The sequence below is a fragment of the Crocodylus porosus genome, unplaced genomic scaffold, assembly GCF_001723895.1.
Source record: "Crocodylus porosus isolate Cpor-Errol unplaced genomic scaffold, CroPor_comp1, whole genome shotgun sequence".
NCBI lineage: Eukaryota > Metazoa > Chordata > Crocodylia > Crocodylidae > Crocodylus > Crocodylus porosus.
The window spans coordinates 6,070,316-6,088,798 of NW_017728929.1; the positions used below are offsets into that span (position 1 = coordinate 6,070,316).

The window sequence follows — 18,483 nt, forward strand, 5'->3', positions numbered from 1 at the left end:
AACTGCAATGGAGGGGCCTAGGCAGGGCAATGGGCTCCCTGTGCCTTGTGCCATGCTTGTGCTGTCACTGCCTGGACCTGGAAGTTTACTCCTCCCCAGCTCACCCCAGGGGAAGGGGGAGTCTGGTCCCAACAGGGTGGCCTCTGCTAGGCATGATGCATCCTTCCCACTCCTGCCTGTGGTGCCGGACTTATGCAGAGCCTGGCCAGTCCTGAGGCGGGGCTGAGCATGTGAAGGCCCAAGAAGGTGCCACAGCAACTGAAGTGGGTGGCACTGGGTCTGAGGGGTCGCCGTGGGCCCTTCACACAGTGAGCACAGCCCCGAGGTGAGGGGAAGCATGGGGAGATAGGAAGGGTCAGGGCCAAGCCCTAGGTCATTTCTGCCCAAAGGCTGCTAAACTAGATGTGTACTGTCAGTTAACTGTTTAACAAATATAATTAGAGGAGGTTAAACGAATCACTTATAAAACATTATTTACATCCCTATATCAAATACCTTGGTCATTTTAGGCTGAAAGCTTGTAGTCCAAAGCAAGAGGTATTGCTCAGAGCTCCGATATGTAACTGGAGACAGGCCTGTTGAAAGTCTCTGGGTTAGGGTCAGTGGGGAGAGCAACAGGACTGATGTCATGGTGGGGGTCTGCTATAGACCACCAGACGAAGAGGATGAGGTGGGTGAGGCTTTCCTCAGGCACCTCGGAGAAGTTTCCTGATCATGGGTCCTGGCTCTCACGGGAGGCTTCAGTCACCCTGATATCTGCTGGGAGGGCAGTACAACAATGCACGGGCAATCCAGAAAGATTTTGGAGAGTGTTGAGGACAGCTTCCTGGTGCAGGTTTTGGTATCAAGTGGAGTGCCCCAAAGGCCAGTCCTGGGGCCTGTCCTGTTCAATATCTTCAGAGATCTGGAAGATGGGATATAGTGCACCTTCAACAAGTTTACAGATGACACCAAGCTGTGGGGAGTAGTAGATACACTGGAGGGTAGGGCTAGGATTATGAGGGACCTCGACAAATTGGAGGACTGGACCAAAAGAAATCCTATGAGGTTCAGTAAGGACAAATGCAAAGACCTGCACTTCAGACAGAAAAATCCCATTCACCGATACAGGCTGGGGTCTGACTGGCTGGGCAGCAGCTCGGCAGAAAAGGATTTGGGGGTTACAGTAGACAAGAAGCTGAAGATGAGCCAACAGTATGTCCTTGTTGCCAAGAAGGCAAATGGCATACTACGCTGCATTTGTAGGAGCGTTGCCACCAGATTGAAGGAAGTGATTCTTCCCCTCTATTTGGCAGTGGCGAGGCCAGATCTGGAGTCCTGTGCCCAGTTTTGGGGCGCTTACTATAGACAGGATGTAGACAAATTGGAGAGAGTTCAGCAGACAGCAACAAAAATAGTGAGTGGGCTGGGGTACGTGGCTTCTAAGGAGAGGCTGAGGGAACTGGGCTTATTTAGTTTAGAGAAGAGAAGACTATGGGGGGGGTTTAATAGCAGCCTTCAGCTCCCTGAAGGGGGGTTCCAAGAGGATGGAGCTGGACTGTTCTCAGAGGTGGCAGCTGGTAGTAGAACAAGGAGCAATGGACTCAAGTTGCAGCAAGGGAGGTTTAGATTAGATATTAAAAGAAACTTTCTCACTAGGTGGGTAATAAAGCACTGGAACAGGTTACCCAGAGAAGCTGTGGAATCTCCATCCTTGGAGGTTTTTAAGACCCGGCTCGACAAAGCCTTGGCTGGGAGGACCTAGTTGGGACTGGCCCTGCTTTCAGCAGGGGGTTGGATTAGATGTGACCGCCTGAGGTCCCTTCCAGCCCTATTTTTCTATGATTCTATTATTCTACGTTCCTTTGCTATACACCAAAAAGAAAGCAGACTTGCTTCAACTAAGGCTGTCCTTGGTAGTGTCAGGGAAGTCTTCTTTCAGCCTTTGTGGACCTGGTCAGGCACACAGAATGCCCATGGGTTTTCCTTTTTCTTGTACTTCTATGCCTTCTGTTGTGTATATTCTGCAGTTCAGGAAATCACGTGTCTGCTGGCTGACAGGGTTCACTTGCATTCCTATAGGGAACAGCTCCCAAATACAGAGAGCAGGAATGGTGGGGTGTTTTTGGAGGGCTTTAGAATTGTTCATAGGCCTTGCGTGGAATCCCATCACCCTCCCTCCAGTCACTAAAGCACTACTTTTGTTGGCATTCTGGAAGATGAATTGTTAGCTATTCTTTCTGTTAACAGCAGAAGCTAAAGTCATTCCATAAATGCAATAAATAGAATGAGAGAAACTGACTTTTTAAAAATTTAATTTCAAACACAAATGCTGTTTCTTGGATCACACAGATTTATGGACATTTTACATTTTTTATGAATAGGAAGTTTAATTTTGTGGTTTTTGTCGCTTATTTTTTTCATTGATTAATAAAGTAAGGCCAAGAAGAAGACTGCTGATTTTTGCATGCAAATTTTTGTGTGTTTACAGCACAGACTGGTTTTGTGTATGAAGTTAGTAATTAGCAGTCATGTTTCTATATGGATCCAAATTCCATTGATTTATTCTTTTTTCTTCCAGGCTAATATCCCATATAACCATCAAGTTCAGTAGTTACTCTCCTGTATAAACAGGTTAGGGTCCTTTTTAAATATTAGCTTTGAGAACTAATGTTAATCTCAGTATAACTGTGGCTTTAGGTAAAACTGAGAACCAATTTTGTGGCCAAGATAACAGAATTAGCTACAACATAGCTACAACATTGTAGCTGAAGTGTTTATAACTCAAATGCTCCAATTCATGTAAAAATATGAATGAGGTAAAAATCATTTATTAAATTTAAGATGAAAGCTGTAAAAACAGTCATTTTAGAATATAATGTAGATTTGTAAGACAATGAAGTGCACAAGAAAGCCTTCAATTAATGAAACTTCTCCCAATAGCATGTCTCTTCCATGGGATTTATTTTGCTGCCAAGCTAGAGATGCACAGAAATCCTGGCTAAAAGATCTTTAAACTACTTCCATGCCATATTGCTACTCAAAGTTGCTATGGTAAATCTTCTTTTGTGATGTGTGATGTTTTGGGAACCAGTCGTTGTTGCTTAATGAATTGTGGACTAAGTCAATTGCTTTCCTCAATTCATTTTTGGATGGTGTTGCCTAAATATTAGTGTAATATTTTGAAGTCCCTACCCTGCTGCCCCCTTCATAACAATTACAGATCTTTGCTTTATTGTTTTGATCTTGTTCAAGCACTGGCTCTTCCAAAAATATGAACACACAATTCAATATTTGCTAGATAAAGGGAGCTAATGATCACATAAAATGATACAGTTCTTGGACATGCTGAAATGTTGTTTTGGGCAAGTTAGGGAGAGACTTTACTGTGTTTCTACTTCATACTTCAAGATGTGGGAGTAGAACGTGTGGTTAGCATTCTCCAGCACCATGACAAATACCTCTGTGCATCCAGAAGTGTTAAAGGTTCCTTCCCAGAAGCCATCTTTATTCAACGTCAGAGGACAAGTGTTTTCACACTGAACAAACACCTTAGCTATACCATGCAGCTTGAGCTTAAAATGAACATTGCGATTGGCTGGCAGCAGCCCAGAAAGGGGTTCCAGTATTTCGTAGTCTTCTGCCCATTTGCTGTAATACTGGGGGAAAACTGGCCATTTCACTTCAATGTTTGGGCAAGAGATGAGGTAGTTGAAGATATAATTGTAGTTGCCTGGATCAGCCTTCTTCTTGGTATAGATTTTAAGAACAAAGTTCCCTGAGTGGGGCAGATGGATCTTGAACTCAATCTGGGTTCCACGATGGATTTGCATGATGTGTCGCCTTGTCACATCCTCAGTTAAGCTGCTGTTATCTGAGTGCAGTGAGGCTAAGACACTTAGATCTTTGCTCAAGGTAAAGGTGATGGAGCATCGGCCATCGTTGGTGTGAATGATGGGGTCAGGGTGTGATGGCCTCAGGAACCCTTGCCGCTCTGTGAACCAACTGGGCCCTACAGGCTGATGGAGGTCCTTTGGAAAACAAATGTTTTTGTCCACAGAGTTGCACTCAAGGGTATATTCCAGCACACAGTTGTAGAGGTCCTCAGAGCCTTTGTGGGGCTTGGCAAAGACCTCTAACTTGTATTTCCCAGTCATCTGGGGGTAGACCTCCAGCTTCATCCCATTTTTCTTTAAAGTCATTAAACCATGTTCCTTTGTTCCCTTTATCTTAAACATAAATAATGCTGGAGAACGGCTCTCAACAGAGATGGTTGCTTTTCCATTTACTGTGAAGTACAAAAGAAAAGAGACGGTTTAGGCATTTTCTTTTATATTGATATAAAATTCCTACATACAGAATGACCAGGAGGACTGCCTGTCCCACTGGGTCACCAGCCATCCTGGCAGTGAAAAAAAGGGATGCAGTTGGTTGGTTATAACTTGTCAACTGTCTGTCAAATCTATGCCCTTTTAGAAGGAACAGGGCAGAGGTGGGTCCTTGTTTTTAGGACACTTGCTTATATTTCATGAGACATGAAAGGGAATTGCCCATGTGTCTTGGATGCTGTAGTATACCAAAGCCTGCAGGAGCTGTTGCACTGCTTTCAGTTAAGTCTCTAGTTGCTCACACTTTAGGGATTATAGGAATTGCTAGGCTTGACCAGCCCAAGGGCTCTATGGTTAGTCCCAAATGCTTCAGATGAGCCCCATAGAAAGCAGCTGAGATTAATGCTAAGAGTTTGACACAGATATAAGCCCAAAGGCCTGTGTCTGAATATTCCTTCCAAAGTTATTATTATCCTTGATTATGACAACTTGGGGTATTCAAAACATTCATAAAATGAGCTAATCTTTTTTTGAATTATGTTAAGTTCTTTCAGTCACTTGTGAGTTAAAAGAGCCAGTTCTGATTTTGCAAACGTTGGGCCAAGACTTCAGAAAATGTGGACCTGAAGTCAGGCCTGAAAGTCAAGAGTTGCTACCTGAATAAGTGGCTTGACTGAGGGGAAAAGGGGGTTGTCAGCTGGTCAGTTTGTCTAAAAGTCAGGATGCTTACATAGGCATCTATGGTAAACCGGAGTCAGACTTCAGACATTTTTTCAAAAAAAAAAAATGGCCTTACTTGAGGTGTAGTGGAATTTTCATGGCTGCTAAGATGGGACTAAGTTTAAGTAGCCGATCATAATAGAAATAACTCTTCTAGTTCCAAACCACTAGTCCTGAAATGGTAAAAGCGACTTTTGTATCCCCTGGGTATTTTTTAACAGCTAATATTTAAAAAACAGAATCCACATGCTTGTCAGCCATGAGCTGGAAAAGTGACTCATCAGAATAGCAGGGTACCATGAATCCAGATGTGGCTGACTTGCGTTGTTACCAGCAGGGTGGTTGCGAGTCTCCCAGTGTCTGAAGAAGCGTGTTTGTATCCGAAAGCTTGCAAAGAACTTTTTTCCAACTATTTAGTTGGTCTAATAAAAGATATCACATCTACCCAAAGAACCTTGCCTGCCATTGTTTCCAGCAGTGTGCTGTTACCTGTTTGGATGATGGGTGTGTCCGGGTGTGCGCACAGCATGCCCATTGTATAAAAATTACTCTTGTGCCACATGTTGTTCTCAAACTCTTTCAGTGTCAGAGTGGGCTTAAGAAGCTGCCAGTTGATGTTTTCTGGGAAATGGTTATTAATAAACAGGGCCGGGTGCGTAAGAAAATAAAATTCGTTGTATCTGGGAAAATGATATGAGGGAAGAGGTGAGAATAACATAGAAAGTGATTGTTTGCTAACTGTCTTCAAACTTGCAACATGAAAAAATCAATGTCATGCTATTTTAGAAGACAAAGCAGTATGTAGAAGTAGATGATATGCCTATCCATTATTATCTTTTTTTTAATAGGTTGTTTTCACATGAACAGCTAGCGGGGGTAAGGGCCCAGTCCTATATTGCCTATACACCCCACAACACTCTGAAGTCCCATTTTTTTCAGTCTGAAAGGCACCCACTTATTTTTTTTTTTCTTTGACTTTTTCAAGGACATAAATGAAGGCACTGTTGATCTGTTTGGTTTCCATTAAGGAAATGTATCTGCTTAAAATTAAGCATGTTCATAAGCATTTGTAGCAGCGAAGTCTTAATATTATTGCCTTTCATGCAGATTAAGAACCAACTCTTTCATAATATGAAGGTGCAGATTTATATGGTCCTCTGTGTTCTCAGGCATCTCAACAAAAAAGCAGACTAGGACCACTCGTTTCTAGTGACAGATATCAGAATGATGCCCTTCTAATTGCAGGCTTACCATGAGACTTAGGAATTTCATGTGTTCAAGTGCTTTGGTTGACTTTGAGACTTTCTCACTAGGGAATTAGGGTTTTTCCCAATTGGAAATGCCCATGGTGCCCTAAGGGGCTTTAGAACATTTCACTCTAGTCCTTTTATGAGAACTTTTTAAAAATTATGACAGAAAAAGTATCTGCTTCTTACTCCTGACCCAGAAAATAATAATCGTAATACTATCTCCATTCCACACACCTCTACCATGCCCCTTCTTGTGCCCTGTTTCTAGCTGAGTTGGCACATTGAATTAAAAAAAAAAAAAAAGGGATCCCATACCTGAATGTGAACTTCCTACAGGAATCATCAACTGAGCCGCTTCCCCAGGTGCTGTCCAGCAGATGCCACCTTCCATCCAGGTAAACTGCATTCCAGGCATGGTCTGAATCCCCTTGAAAGGTCTGTCCAATTTTGTAGCCATACCCTTTAGAATATCCTGACAACTTCATGCACTGAACACCTGCAATCCTGGGAGGATGGAGAGACTTTTGAAGCAGCATCTTACACTTGGAAGATTTCTATGTCTACATATTCAAAATTTTAGGATGACTTAAAATTTAGCATTTCACTCAGAACTAGAATCTAGGTTCCTTAGAAACCATGGTTTCATATGCAGCATATAATATTTTGGTCAACAAGAGACCACCTCTTACTGAGCTTTGATGGTGGATGTCTGTATACAGGTTGCTATGTGATCAACTCTGGAGCACCTTCCTAGTATAATGTGAAGTCATTTCTTTATAAAAAGTCCTTTTTCAGATATGTGGGGAGCTGGAGGAAAAGCAAGGGCAACATTGGACCCCGGCTGAACCAGATGGGGCAACTGACGCCCAGGAAAAAGCCAACCTATTAAATGGGTACTTTGCGTCAATCTTGCATTAGTCCCATAGGACACCCATGCCTGCTACAGGACAGGGAGGTCCAGGTAAGGGAGATCCCTTGCCCTCCATTAATGCTGACAATGTACACCCCAGGGTACTCAAGGAGCTGGCGAGCATCATAGCCCCCCTGGCAGGGATCTTTGAAAACTCCTGGCGGTCTGGTGTAGTGCCTGAAGACTGAAAGAAGGCCAATGTGGTGCCTATCTTCAAGAAAGGGAGGAAAGTGGATCCTGCTAACTATAGGCCTATCAGCCTGACTTCTATCCCGGGGAAGATCTTAGAAAAGTTTATTAAAGAGGCCATCCTTAATGGACTGGCTGATGGCAACATCCTGAGGGATAGCCAGCATGGGTTTGTTGTGGGTAGGTCTTGCTTGACCAATCGCATTTCCTTCTACAACCAGGTGACCTATCACCTGGACAAGGAAGAAGAGATTGGTGTCATATATCTTGACTTCAGAAAAGCCTTTGATCTGGTATCCCATGATCACCTCTTGGCGAAACTGACTAATTGTGGCCGTGGGTCCACCATGATCTGCTGGCTAGAAAGTTGGCTCAGTGGTCAGACCCAGAGGGTGGTAATTGATGGAAGTCACTCATCATGGTGCCCTGTGACTAGTGGGCTCCCCCAAGGCTCTGTCCTTGGACCCGCATTGTTCAACATCTTCATTAATGATGTGGACATTGGAATCAGGAGTGGACTGGCCAACTTCACCAATGACACCAAACTTTGGGGCAAAGCATCCACACCAGAAGACAGGAGGGCGATCCAGGCTGACCTGGACAGGCTTAGCAAATGGGCAGATGAGAACCTGACGGTGTTTAACACCAAAAAATACAAGGTTCTCCACCTTGGGAAGAAAAACCTGCAGAATTCTTGTAGGCTTGGCAGTGCTACGTTGGCTAGCACTATGGAAGAAAGAGACTTGAGGGTCATCATTGACCACAAGATGAACATAAGCCCGCAGTGCAATGCTGTGGCTACTAAAGCGACCAAAATGCATCCATAGATGCTTCTCAAGCAAATCCCAGGACATCATTCTCCCCTTGTACTCAGCCTTGGTGAGGCCGCAGCTGGAGTACTGCATCCAGTTTTGGGCTCCACAATTCAAAAAGGATGTGGAGAATCTCGAGAGAGGCAAGAGATCAGCTGTCAGGAAAACAGACCTTACGACGACAGGCTGAGCACCATGGGGCTCTTTAGCCTAAAAAAATGCAGGCTCAGGGGTGATCTGATGGCCACCTATAAGTTTATCAGGGGTGACCACCAGTATGTGGGGGAACGTTTGTTCACCAGAGCACCTCAAGGGATGACGAGGTCGAATGATTATAAGCTACTGCAAGACCATTTCAGGCTGGACATAAGGAAGAATTTCTTTACTGTCTAAGACCCCAATGTCTGGAACAGCCTGCCATCAGAGGTGGTTCAAGCACTTACACTGAACACCTTCAAGAGCAAATTGGATGCTTATCTTGCTGGGATCCTATGACCCCAGCTGACTTCCTGCCATTCGGGCAGGGGGCTGGACTTGATGATCTTCTGAGGTCCCTTCCAGCCCTAATGTCTATGAAATCTTTATCACAGGCTTTCCCAGAAGATTTGGGGAGTGCTGTTTTCTTTTCTGTACTTTGTATAACTTTTTGGTCACTAGTTTAATAGTATATTCAGTGTACTTTGGGCTAAACAACAGGCTGTGTTAGATTTCCTCAATCTTGTGATTCTTTGGAGTCATCTCTAAGGCTACCCCAAATTAGAGAAAACCGTGGCAGACATTCATCTCTAGAACAAATTTATATCTTTTAACTGCAGGAAAATATCTTGGTTTTCTTGGATGATAATTTTTTAAGCAATTGAAATTATTTTCCTGAAAGCAAATACTAAAGAGTATAGAAATCGGGGTCTCTGTCATGAGAGAGTAAATGGGAATTAAACACTCTGGAATCCTGTTTGAACATTTGTCCAAATTTGTTTCATTTAAACAGATCATCTTCTGCATAGGCTGAAATTGAGATTTTTCTAGTTCATTGAAAAATCTTGTATTAAATGCAGCAGCTGCTTAAAGTAATAAGCTGTGTACTTTAGAAACAAGATTATCTGCACAATACGGATTTGACTCAGATGCAAAGTGATATGTCTAGGGCAAATAAGTAGTACAGTTATGAAATGATGGATGGATATTTACATAGCAGGAGGCACTATGGAGAAACCTGGAGTTAATAGCTGATGAATTGGCTAGGAGTTGATAGTGTGCTGCTGCTTCGGAACAACAGGGAAAGCATTCTTTTAGAGAGAGAAATCTCACGTAAAGGTGGTTTGGTAATAAGGCAGCTTTGTACAGAACTACTCAACCCACCATGCCAGATTCAGATTGGTAAGCAAAATGACTGCACAGGATTTAGGTAGAATTCAGGGTTCTAAACTGCAAAAAGCAATTTAGAAGATATCCTGCCCCCCCACCCCCATCCAGCAACTGCAAAATTTGTGTCCAAGTTTATTCGGTGTCTTCATTTCTGGACTGTGAAAGCCTACACACAGGCTTCCACACACATACACAGAAACTCCCTAGGGTCCCAGCTCCCACCTAAACTCTGTCAGGGCCCTGGAGGAATCTAATCCTGTGGCATACTTTCTGCATAACTGCTGGACCCCCATAATGTTCAGTTCAGTGCAAAACTAGTCACCTCCACTCAAGAACATGCTGTGGGAAGTAAGTGGGAACGTCACCACCCATCTTTTAGGTAACAGGGCCTAATGGTTAGAGAAGTTGCCCAGGAAGTGGGACACCTGCATACTGGGACTTCCTTGGCCTGAGCTGAAGCACACTTAGGGGGTCCAATCCCTCAGGTCAGTGCCCTAATCATTAGTAGACAGGCTGGTGCTATTGCTTACTCCTTCTGGTCCCATGACTTTTGCACTCCTTATTGCACAGTGGCATAGCTTTCAACAAGAAGGGTAATAAGCATGGAGGTGGGGGAAAGGAGTTTCTATATGTAGCCTTTGTAGACTATCTAGACTTTTGGTTATGGCACTCTCCTGGGATGTGTGTGTGAATCCTTTCAAGCTAAGAAGAGCCTAGAACTTAGGATCTCCTCTTCTTGGCATACTGGAGTCTAGATGGTGCCTAAGAAGCCAATCTGGACTTTTGCCTTTATTCTGAAAATATTTTTGCCATATTTGTATAACCATAACACCAATGAGCCCTCGTCTTGCAGCCCTAGGCTCCCATTTTGCTGTGGCTGTATACTCATGCCTGTGGACTATTATGGGCAGTCACAGTCGTCTTATTAGCGGCCTTATTGCAAGATTGAAAAATGATCTTGCTTCAGAACTTCAGTAACTTTGCATTAGGCCCTTTCAGAAAAAAGTATTGTAAAATTAGGGAAGGATCAAGGGATTGCAACTGTAGCGACACCAAGACAAGAGTATAATGAATTTGGAACTACTGTTGGAGATCAAGCTACATAGCCTGAAGAGGAGAGAGACTGAGGGGGATGGTGGACTAGGATAAAATATCACTGTATAAACTGTTCTATTAAAGGTCAGAAACTATGTGTTATCTGGGAAATAATGAGATGAGTATGTTCTTAAAGAAAGTTAAATTACGTATGAGGAACCATTACTTAAGCCAGTGCCAACATGTGATATGGAGTTTGTGAGACATGGCCTGTAATTGGAGGTATGGAAAGACAGGCTGGGCAAGACTGTACCTAGACTTGCAGTGAATAGTCTATTGCTCCTTGCAGCAGATCTTACAAGGTGACTCAGTCTCTGCCAGCCCTGAACTCTGCATAAGTCACATTTTCCTGTGGAATGGGGCAGTAAACCTCAAGAAATTCCATTGACGGGAATTGGAGGTAACAAGATTTTATGCTGGTGTGACTGAGAGCATGGCTTAGTGCAGGGATGGACAATTATTTCAGGTGGAGGTCTGCTTATTGAGTTTTGGCAAGCCATTGAGGCCGCATGACAGGCAGCCAGGGGCAGATAAATATTTATTTTCTAAATTTTTTAGGGGCCCTGCAGGCCAAATACAATGGCTTGGCGGGCCACATGCAGCCCGCGAGCCGTATTTTCCCACCCATGACTTCAAGGAAGACTGATGCTAGGATTTTAAAATGGACTGGATGAGAGCTAGGCATATAATTCCCACTAATTTATGAGGAGTTGGGTCTATCGTTCCTGTGATACCTTTTAAAAATCCCAGCCTTCGAAACAAAGTATCAAAAGTCAAGTCCTACCTTTCTTTGCCAGGCCCACACACATTTTGGAAGGCTATTAGTAAACTGTTTCAATGGAGAGATATACTAGAATGTGCTTGGGTCTCCCAAGGGAAGTGATAGAAATGCCTTTATAAGAAAACCATTTAACAAAACTGTAATTGCATAACTGTAGAAAGAATCCTGTATTGGCAGGGAGACTGAGCAAGTAGCCAGCTTTCTTTCATCCTTCAATTAAACGAGTTTATACAGATCACTTAGATTAGCTAGGACTAGTGAGGAGCTCCAGTAACAATTAACAAAGTCAGTAGATTGGACAACATGATGGCAGATGATGATATGAAGGATGAGGTAATGGGGACTGGAAGAAGCAATTTAAACTGACACTAGCATTTCAGTGGAAACTTCTGCTTAGTGCACTGAGATGATTAAAAGTTGGCAAGATGTTGGTCTCTGTTAAACAGAGATGTTACAATACAATGCAATGTGTTAGTGCCATTGTGTAACTCAACTGCTTATCTTTTCCTTTTATTCTGGGCCCAAGAAAGGAAAGGAAAAGAAAAGAAATGGGTATGTTAAAGAAAAAGGCAACGAAAATATTCATGACATGGGGTAGAAGGACTGAAGCTCCATTTGGGAGAGTAAAAGGATAAGAGTTATTGAATATAGAAGAGGCAAAAAGCAGATGTGGTCAGATAGACAGCAGGGGGAGAAGGCCAGTTGTGTATCAGTGTATGCTCCTTCCCAGGATATCTGAATAAAAACAACCTTAACAGTTAAAGATGCATTAGAAACTACAGGCAACTTTGCTTCAAATGCCCATACTGAGCCCTCTGAAATGCCAGCCAGTCTGAGTATTCACACTAGCCATTTCCAGTCAGTTTCTTTTTTGCCTGGGTCTGTGCTGAGGGGTTTACAGCCCCTTCCCTGCTGCTAGCAACCTCTTTGAGTTCACTGGCACCAACCTGGGAAACAAATTGGTGGTAAATATTGCTGAAATCTATTTTTAAGTTCATTTTGAATATGTCTAACTGTTGAAAATTGGCATTTTAGGTTTGGCATCTTAGTAGTAGCCTCCAAAAATGCTCTACCTTTCCCAGGTATGGGACTATCAGCTGGTCAATTATAGGTCTGTCTCCTTGAGCAGAGGTTAAAATGACTTCCCACCATTTATGCCAAGAACCACTGTCCTCACTCAAATGATAGGGTGTCAGTTGGTGTCAACCACTGATTTCTACAAGAGTTGTGGGGTGCTCGTGTTGCCTCAATGTAGCATTAGGAAGCATAATTTTAAGGCATAATTTTTTAAAATGTCGGCCGTGGAAAACTTCTAAAATTGGGGAATCTGTTCTTTCTGTACTGTCTTCATACAAAAGTCTTGGATTGCATGTAGCGGGTTCAGAAAAGGCAATGAAGAGCCTCTTGCAATAGAATCGTCTTTGATGGCAGAAACAGAGGAACTATATTACAGTTTGTGAGAAGGAGAGTCCGCAAGGTCAATATTCAGTTAATATTTGATAAAAACAAAAGACTGGCTACCCTGGGAGTTTGCTGAATCATAAAATGAGTAATCAACCTGCAGTCGAGGAAGGTGATAGCCTTTATTCAGGAAGAAGAATAGTTGATCTGAATGTGTGGATCTCAAACAGATTCTTGGATAGATTCTTTTTTAATGAACAAAATGGGCATTGATTTTTTTTTTTTTGCAGTATGTTTCTCTAATTGGTGGTTATTTCAAATATAATAACAAATGCAATTATAAAATTATACTGGATAATCATTGTTTCTTAATTTTATTGTTTGCTTTAAAGTACGCAGTCTAGTGTCATGGGATACTGTAAAGTTGGCTAGACTCATTCTCCGCATTCACATTTCACACTTTTTTTTAAAGTCCCTTTTTTCTATCATTGAAGATTTCAATTATCAATGTATATTTTAAGACAGTGGTGTCCAACCATTTTAAGTAGGAGATCACTTTTGGCATTTAACAGCAACCCAAGATCTACTGTGCATTGCTGCCATTCCTCCCCTCCTCACAGCAGGTAAGTCTGTGAGGAGGGGAGGGTGGGGGGTAGATTGAGAAAAAATTATTTGGGGCTGCACCTCCCCAGCTGTAAGTCCCACCTGGCCGGGGCCCCACTCAACTTAGCCCTGCTTCTGGCTCTGCGGTACTCTCCTTCATTGCGGGGGCCTCGATCTACCCCTGCCCCTTCCCTCCCCCATGGACTGATCTGCTGGGCTGGGGCACATGTGTGCACGCATGCGGGCACTCAGCCCCCAGCCTCGGATCGACTCCAAGAGGCTCCAAGATCTACCGGTAGATCGAGATCTGCTGGTTGGTGACCACTGTTTTAAGATGCATGTTTTTTTCTTTTGTGATAGCTTTTATTGGGACAACTTTACAGTTGGGAGAGAATTTGGGCACGCATATTTTCAAGCATTCTGGGAATGGAGAGAGGTTTCAGTGATTATTGACACCTTTCAATTAATAACTGATATTTTGCAGCCCACTTGTATATTGGAGACCATTGTTTCAAACAACTGGAATGGGCTCCATTTTGTAAAGGGTAACTTAGGCCCATCTTTCAGGTAAAGGCAAAATTAATTTTGTATTAGAGGAACACAGGGGATAGGGTTTTCCTGGGTCACTTGATCCAGTTTCCAGCTATCACAAGCAACTCCCATCACATAATCCCAGTTACAAATTTATCAAGCTCCATTTTCCTGTTCCTACTTCTTCCAGTATCATGTATTGTTTATATTTAACCAAATGGCTAAGTGCAAGTGAGGCAAGTGATAGACAGTTATTGGTGTTTTTACTAGCAAATCTGCTATAGTGAAGGAACTTGCACTACACCTGCCCTAAAAGGCTTTGGACAAAAACCTGTTCCATAGATTAGATACCTAACTGCATGTAAGCACCTAAACATGATACTATTTCCACCCGGCAGAGTCCCCAAAAAACAATTACTGTGTATACTTTTGTGATGCATCTTTATCTTAATCTTAAAACTAAGTCACAAACTTCACAGAGGAGAAGGAAGGCCCTGCTCCCTCCTCATCTTTTGCACTAATAGCTTTTCTTGGACTCAAAGCAGAGTGCGTTTTCTGCTAAGAAAGGAGTCTCCTTGTACAAAAACAGCATTTATAATTGTTTGTCAAAGCCTACACTTGGTCCTTTAGGGCAGTGGTCACCAAACTTTTTTGATCGCGCACCCCTATTAGTAAAAAATTTTTGAGCATGCACCCCCAACATATGTATATTTATATTCGTGCACCCCTATCAGTAAAAAATTTTTGAGCACGCACCCCCAATATATGTATATTTATATTAAGAGTAGTTCTAATATTTTTTCTCGCACCCCAGTGGATCATCTTGCGTACCCTCTTTGGAGACTACTGCTTTAGGGGACAAATCCTCCTCACCTATGTCAACAAGCTACTCGCATGCAGAAGGTGGATAGAATTTGGTCTATAAATAGTAGCTCCTTTGCAAAGTGCCTAGGGATCTACTGATGGAAAGTGCTAGATAGGAGTTAGATACTGCAGTCCTCCTAGCTGAGGTGTGAGGGTATTTACAGAAAATTTTGGAAAGGCTCATGCTGATGCTTCCATAATTATACAACTGCCTCTATGTGTGAGCTGGTTGCACTGATGTTCTTCAGCGTTCCAGCCTTGCCATTCGTTTAACCTTCAGATACAGAGATACTCAAAGAAAAAACCACAGACTCTTCTAACCAAATTATCCCCGTACATTCATCTACCATTATGTTAATGCAACGCGAAGCTCAGCAGATGGCACAAAGTAAATTATGCTGGGAGGTGGGGGGAGGGGAAAAGCAAAATTGACCTTTCTAGGACTCACTGTTATGCCACAGCATGGTTTGAAAGCTAAAGTTTTTCAAGTCCTGCTTAAAGTCATATTAGTCAATGTAAAGGGATACAGAATAGGCACAGAGATGACAATTACCATTCACTCTCCCTGGCATTGAATGTTTCTGATCTTAATTTACCTGCACATCTGTTCAAAGAGCCCGGCATATCCCTCGCAAATGCTCTTCCCCGTCTGAAGCACATCCATTGGTTTACTGGACCGCTGGCTTTTATTATGGTATGCCACTACGTCATATTCTGCAGGAATGAAGATACACTAAAGTTCATCTAAAAGCCTGGGGCACAGTGATCAGCAAGCAGAAGCAATGTTTGTGTTATTTTCATCTTCATAAACACAAAGAGAAATGATCTGTAGTAGAAGCTGCATCAAAATGTTTCCTCTGTAGATTTCTACTTTAGGGTCTCTAGTTTCACGTGGATGCATCTCCTAAGGGACTGCAGCTATGGACATAGAAACAGTTCACTGCAACTTAAAAGGCAGGGGAGCTTTACTGTGTGTCAAATAATCCAAAAGTAACTGCATATGAATGCATTCTTATCCTCAGCAGGTGGAAGCTAACTCATGTTACCTTAGCCCTCAGTGAAAGAGGAGTAAGTTATCACAGTTTAGTTGCCACTTAATCAAAGGGTAAGGTTATGTACAGAAGCAGATACCACTCACTAACTGTACACAGTAAAGCCCCATTCCCTTTTTCCTTGTAGTAGATTTGTTTATATCTTCTAGACTCTGATTCTTCAGATCTTTCTTTCTATGCAGTCATTATATCTCCTCAAGGATGCATCTCCATAAAGATACAGTTGAAGGATCGTGGCCCATTATGGTAAAATTTAGAGCCACTTACTGGAGAAATGGTGAGCCACATTATTCAGGGAAAACAAAGTCTGTTTTGCCTTTCTGCCTGTAATGTATTATATTTAAAGAGAAAAAAGCCTTTAAAATATTTAATCCATAAAAACTGCATTGCAGTTTCATTTGAATGAGTTGCATATCAATGTGAGTAGGGAATGTTATCGGTGTGGGTAGGGAGTTCAGAGTTTGTGTTGGAGGAAACTGTAATTTTCAAAATAAATGCAAAGAAGGAACACAGCAGGATTCCTTCAAGCAGAGCTCGAGGAAGTGGTTTGAGTAGGTTAATTTACATACGCAGCAACCTTGACCATGTCCATAACCCTTTTTAAAATATGAACATATTTTTTTCTGACAAAGCTCGAAGGAGTGCTGCATCAGCTGATTCATCCTGCCTTTAATGCTATTCAGGAGAAAAGGAGTCTGTACTCTTTGATGAAATGCTGAAACTGTCTGCCTTTCATCTCAAAGGTTCTGTTAATATATAGATGCCTTAGAGTCAGTTCCTTGGGGCGTGAGAAAAGCAGGCTACAGAGCAGTGGTTTCCAGTGGATCATTGGGGATCAGTGAAGCAACTTCCTGATAGGATACAGCAAACTAGCTGGTCCTGTGGTACTGGCTCCTTATTTCCCCCAGCTATAATGCATGCAACACTTTCGTAAAAGCTACAGCTTGAGGGAGCTGCTACAGGGCTGGTATGAATCATAGACAGGATGAGAGAGAGCCCAGCCTGCAGTGGGAAGGGAGATATGGACTAGGAGGTCATGGATAGCAGTGGAGATGTCCAGGAAATGTGGCCTCTTTAAAATGTGGTCAAAAGCATAAAATAGTTTATGACCTTGGATTGCTGGGATTCCTCTTAGAGGAGTGAAATGTACCAACTCAAAGTTCCCAAAAAGGAACTCCATGCCTATTTGAATGGCTTGTTCCTGATCTTTATCCACTGCATGCAAATAAAAAGGTTAAATAAAAAAATAGAATAAATAAAAAATTGCAAATCTACCCTGCCTTTTGCAAATAAGTCAAACAGGCTGGTCTCCAGTGCATATGTCTAGGGAGGAGTGGAAATACAGCTGGGAAACAACATGGTAGGACCAGTCAATACACATAACGCATCAGTAGATGCTGGGAGCCTGAAGGGAGATAAATAGGTTCCCAGGTAATACTGATGATCCTGATGGGATCTCTGATTACCAGGACACATCTAGAGTGCTCCACCCTGAGTCTTTCAACTTAGACACTAATTAAATGTCTTTTAACCCATTTCCTCCCAGCCTATCTTTTTACCACATTACAGCAGGCATATCATTCATTAATGCACTGTAGTTATGGCACATTAAGTTTAGTACCTGTAATAACAGGTATTATGTGCAGCAGTGCCGGCACACATCTTTTTAAGTGATGCTAATGCGCAGTAGGCCAATTCTACTGCGTGTTAGTGTATTAGCACATCTTTTGCTGTGACGCGCTGATGTACAGTAGAACCAATATATTGCTCATTTAGCATCTTGTGTAGATGTGCTCAGAATGTGTTTAATGCCTGGTATATTTGGTCTTGGAGAGACAATCGCATCTAGGAGGATAGAGTCTGGTGGAATAGAGCTATTCGGTCTCCATCTTTTTCCAACTTAATTGGCATAGTCAGGTAGAAACAGACACATGTCAATTGAAACAGCTGTCTGAATTAAGAATGAATTAAGTGCATTGACATTAACTGCAGTGAATTAAGCACATTGGAATACACTGTTAGGAAGACTGTGAAATGTTTTACTTTAAAAATAAGCAAGGTTGACCCTGTTGTACTCGTTCTGCACCTGTCTTTGTTTTTTTTGTTTTGTTTTTTTCCTTTCCTTTCCCTGGACTGTTTAGCTGCCCTTTCTTCTTGGAGACATTTCCCTCGGGTTAGCTCCATTTCTCAACAATTTCTCCTGTAAGTTGGAACCATGCCTCTCATAAACAAGCCCGTCTCTAATTAGGGAATCTAAAGTCTCTGAAGTTATATGTGAGCAGAAGAGTTGTCAGCTCTGTAATCTAAGTATCTATTCCCTCTTGTGCTTTTCATTTCAGAACAAGACTTTCGCAAGTACTTGGCATTGGCCTAACTCTGCTCTCACTGCAGTCACTGCTAGAACTTTCACTGACTTCAGGAGGAGCAGCAAGGTCTGAGCTCCTGAAAGATGCATCTGTAGTAGACAAGCTCCGATTGTTTCATTGTTTAGCTATGAAGATGTGCTGCACTGAGCTGGTTTCCAGTTCAGCAGATGCAGTGTTGCCAACTCTTGCAATTTTATTCTAGTGATCTGGGGATTTTTTTTCCACTTGCCACATGAA

At 42.5% G+C, this 18,483-nt stretch overlaps 1 protein-coding gene across 1 annotated transcript in view; it reads right to left on the reverse strand.

The window, feature by feature from the left end:
* Positions 1 to 1,781: 1,781 nt before the first annotated feature.
* Positions 1,782 to 18,483, reverse strand: part of KY (kyphoscoliosis peptidase) — a 43,173-nt gene continuing 26,471 nt past the window's right edge. Inside the window, exons 9-12 of the mRNA XM_019542958.1 lie at positions 15,425 to 15,542; positions 6,593 to 6,781; positions 5,517 to 5,707; positions 1,782 to 4,267 (exon numbers count right to left, since the gene is read on the reverse strand). Coding sequence (XP_019398503.1) covers positions 3,363 to 4,267; positions 5,517 to 5,707; positions 6,593 to 6,781; positions 15,425 to 15,542 — 1,403 coding nt within the window. The 3' untranslated portion in view covers positions 1,782 to 3,362. The remainder of the gene's footprint in view (positions 4,268 to 5,516; positions 5,708 to 6,592; positions 6,782 to 15,424; positions 15,543 to 18,483) is intronic.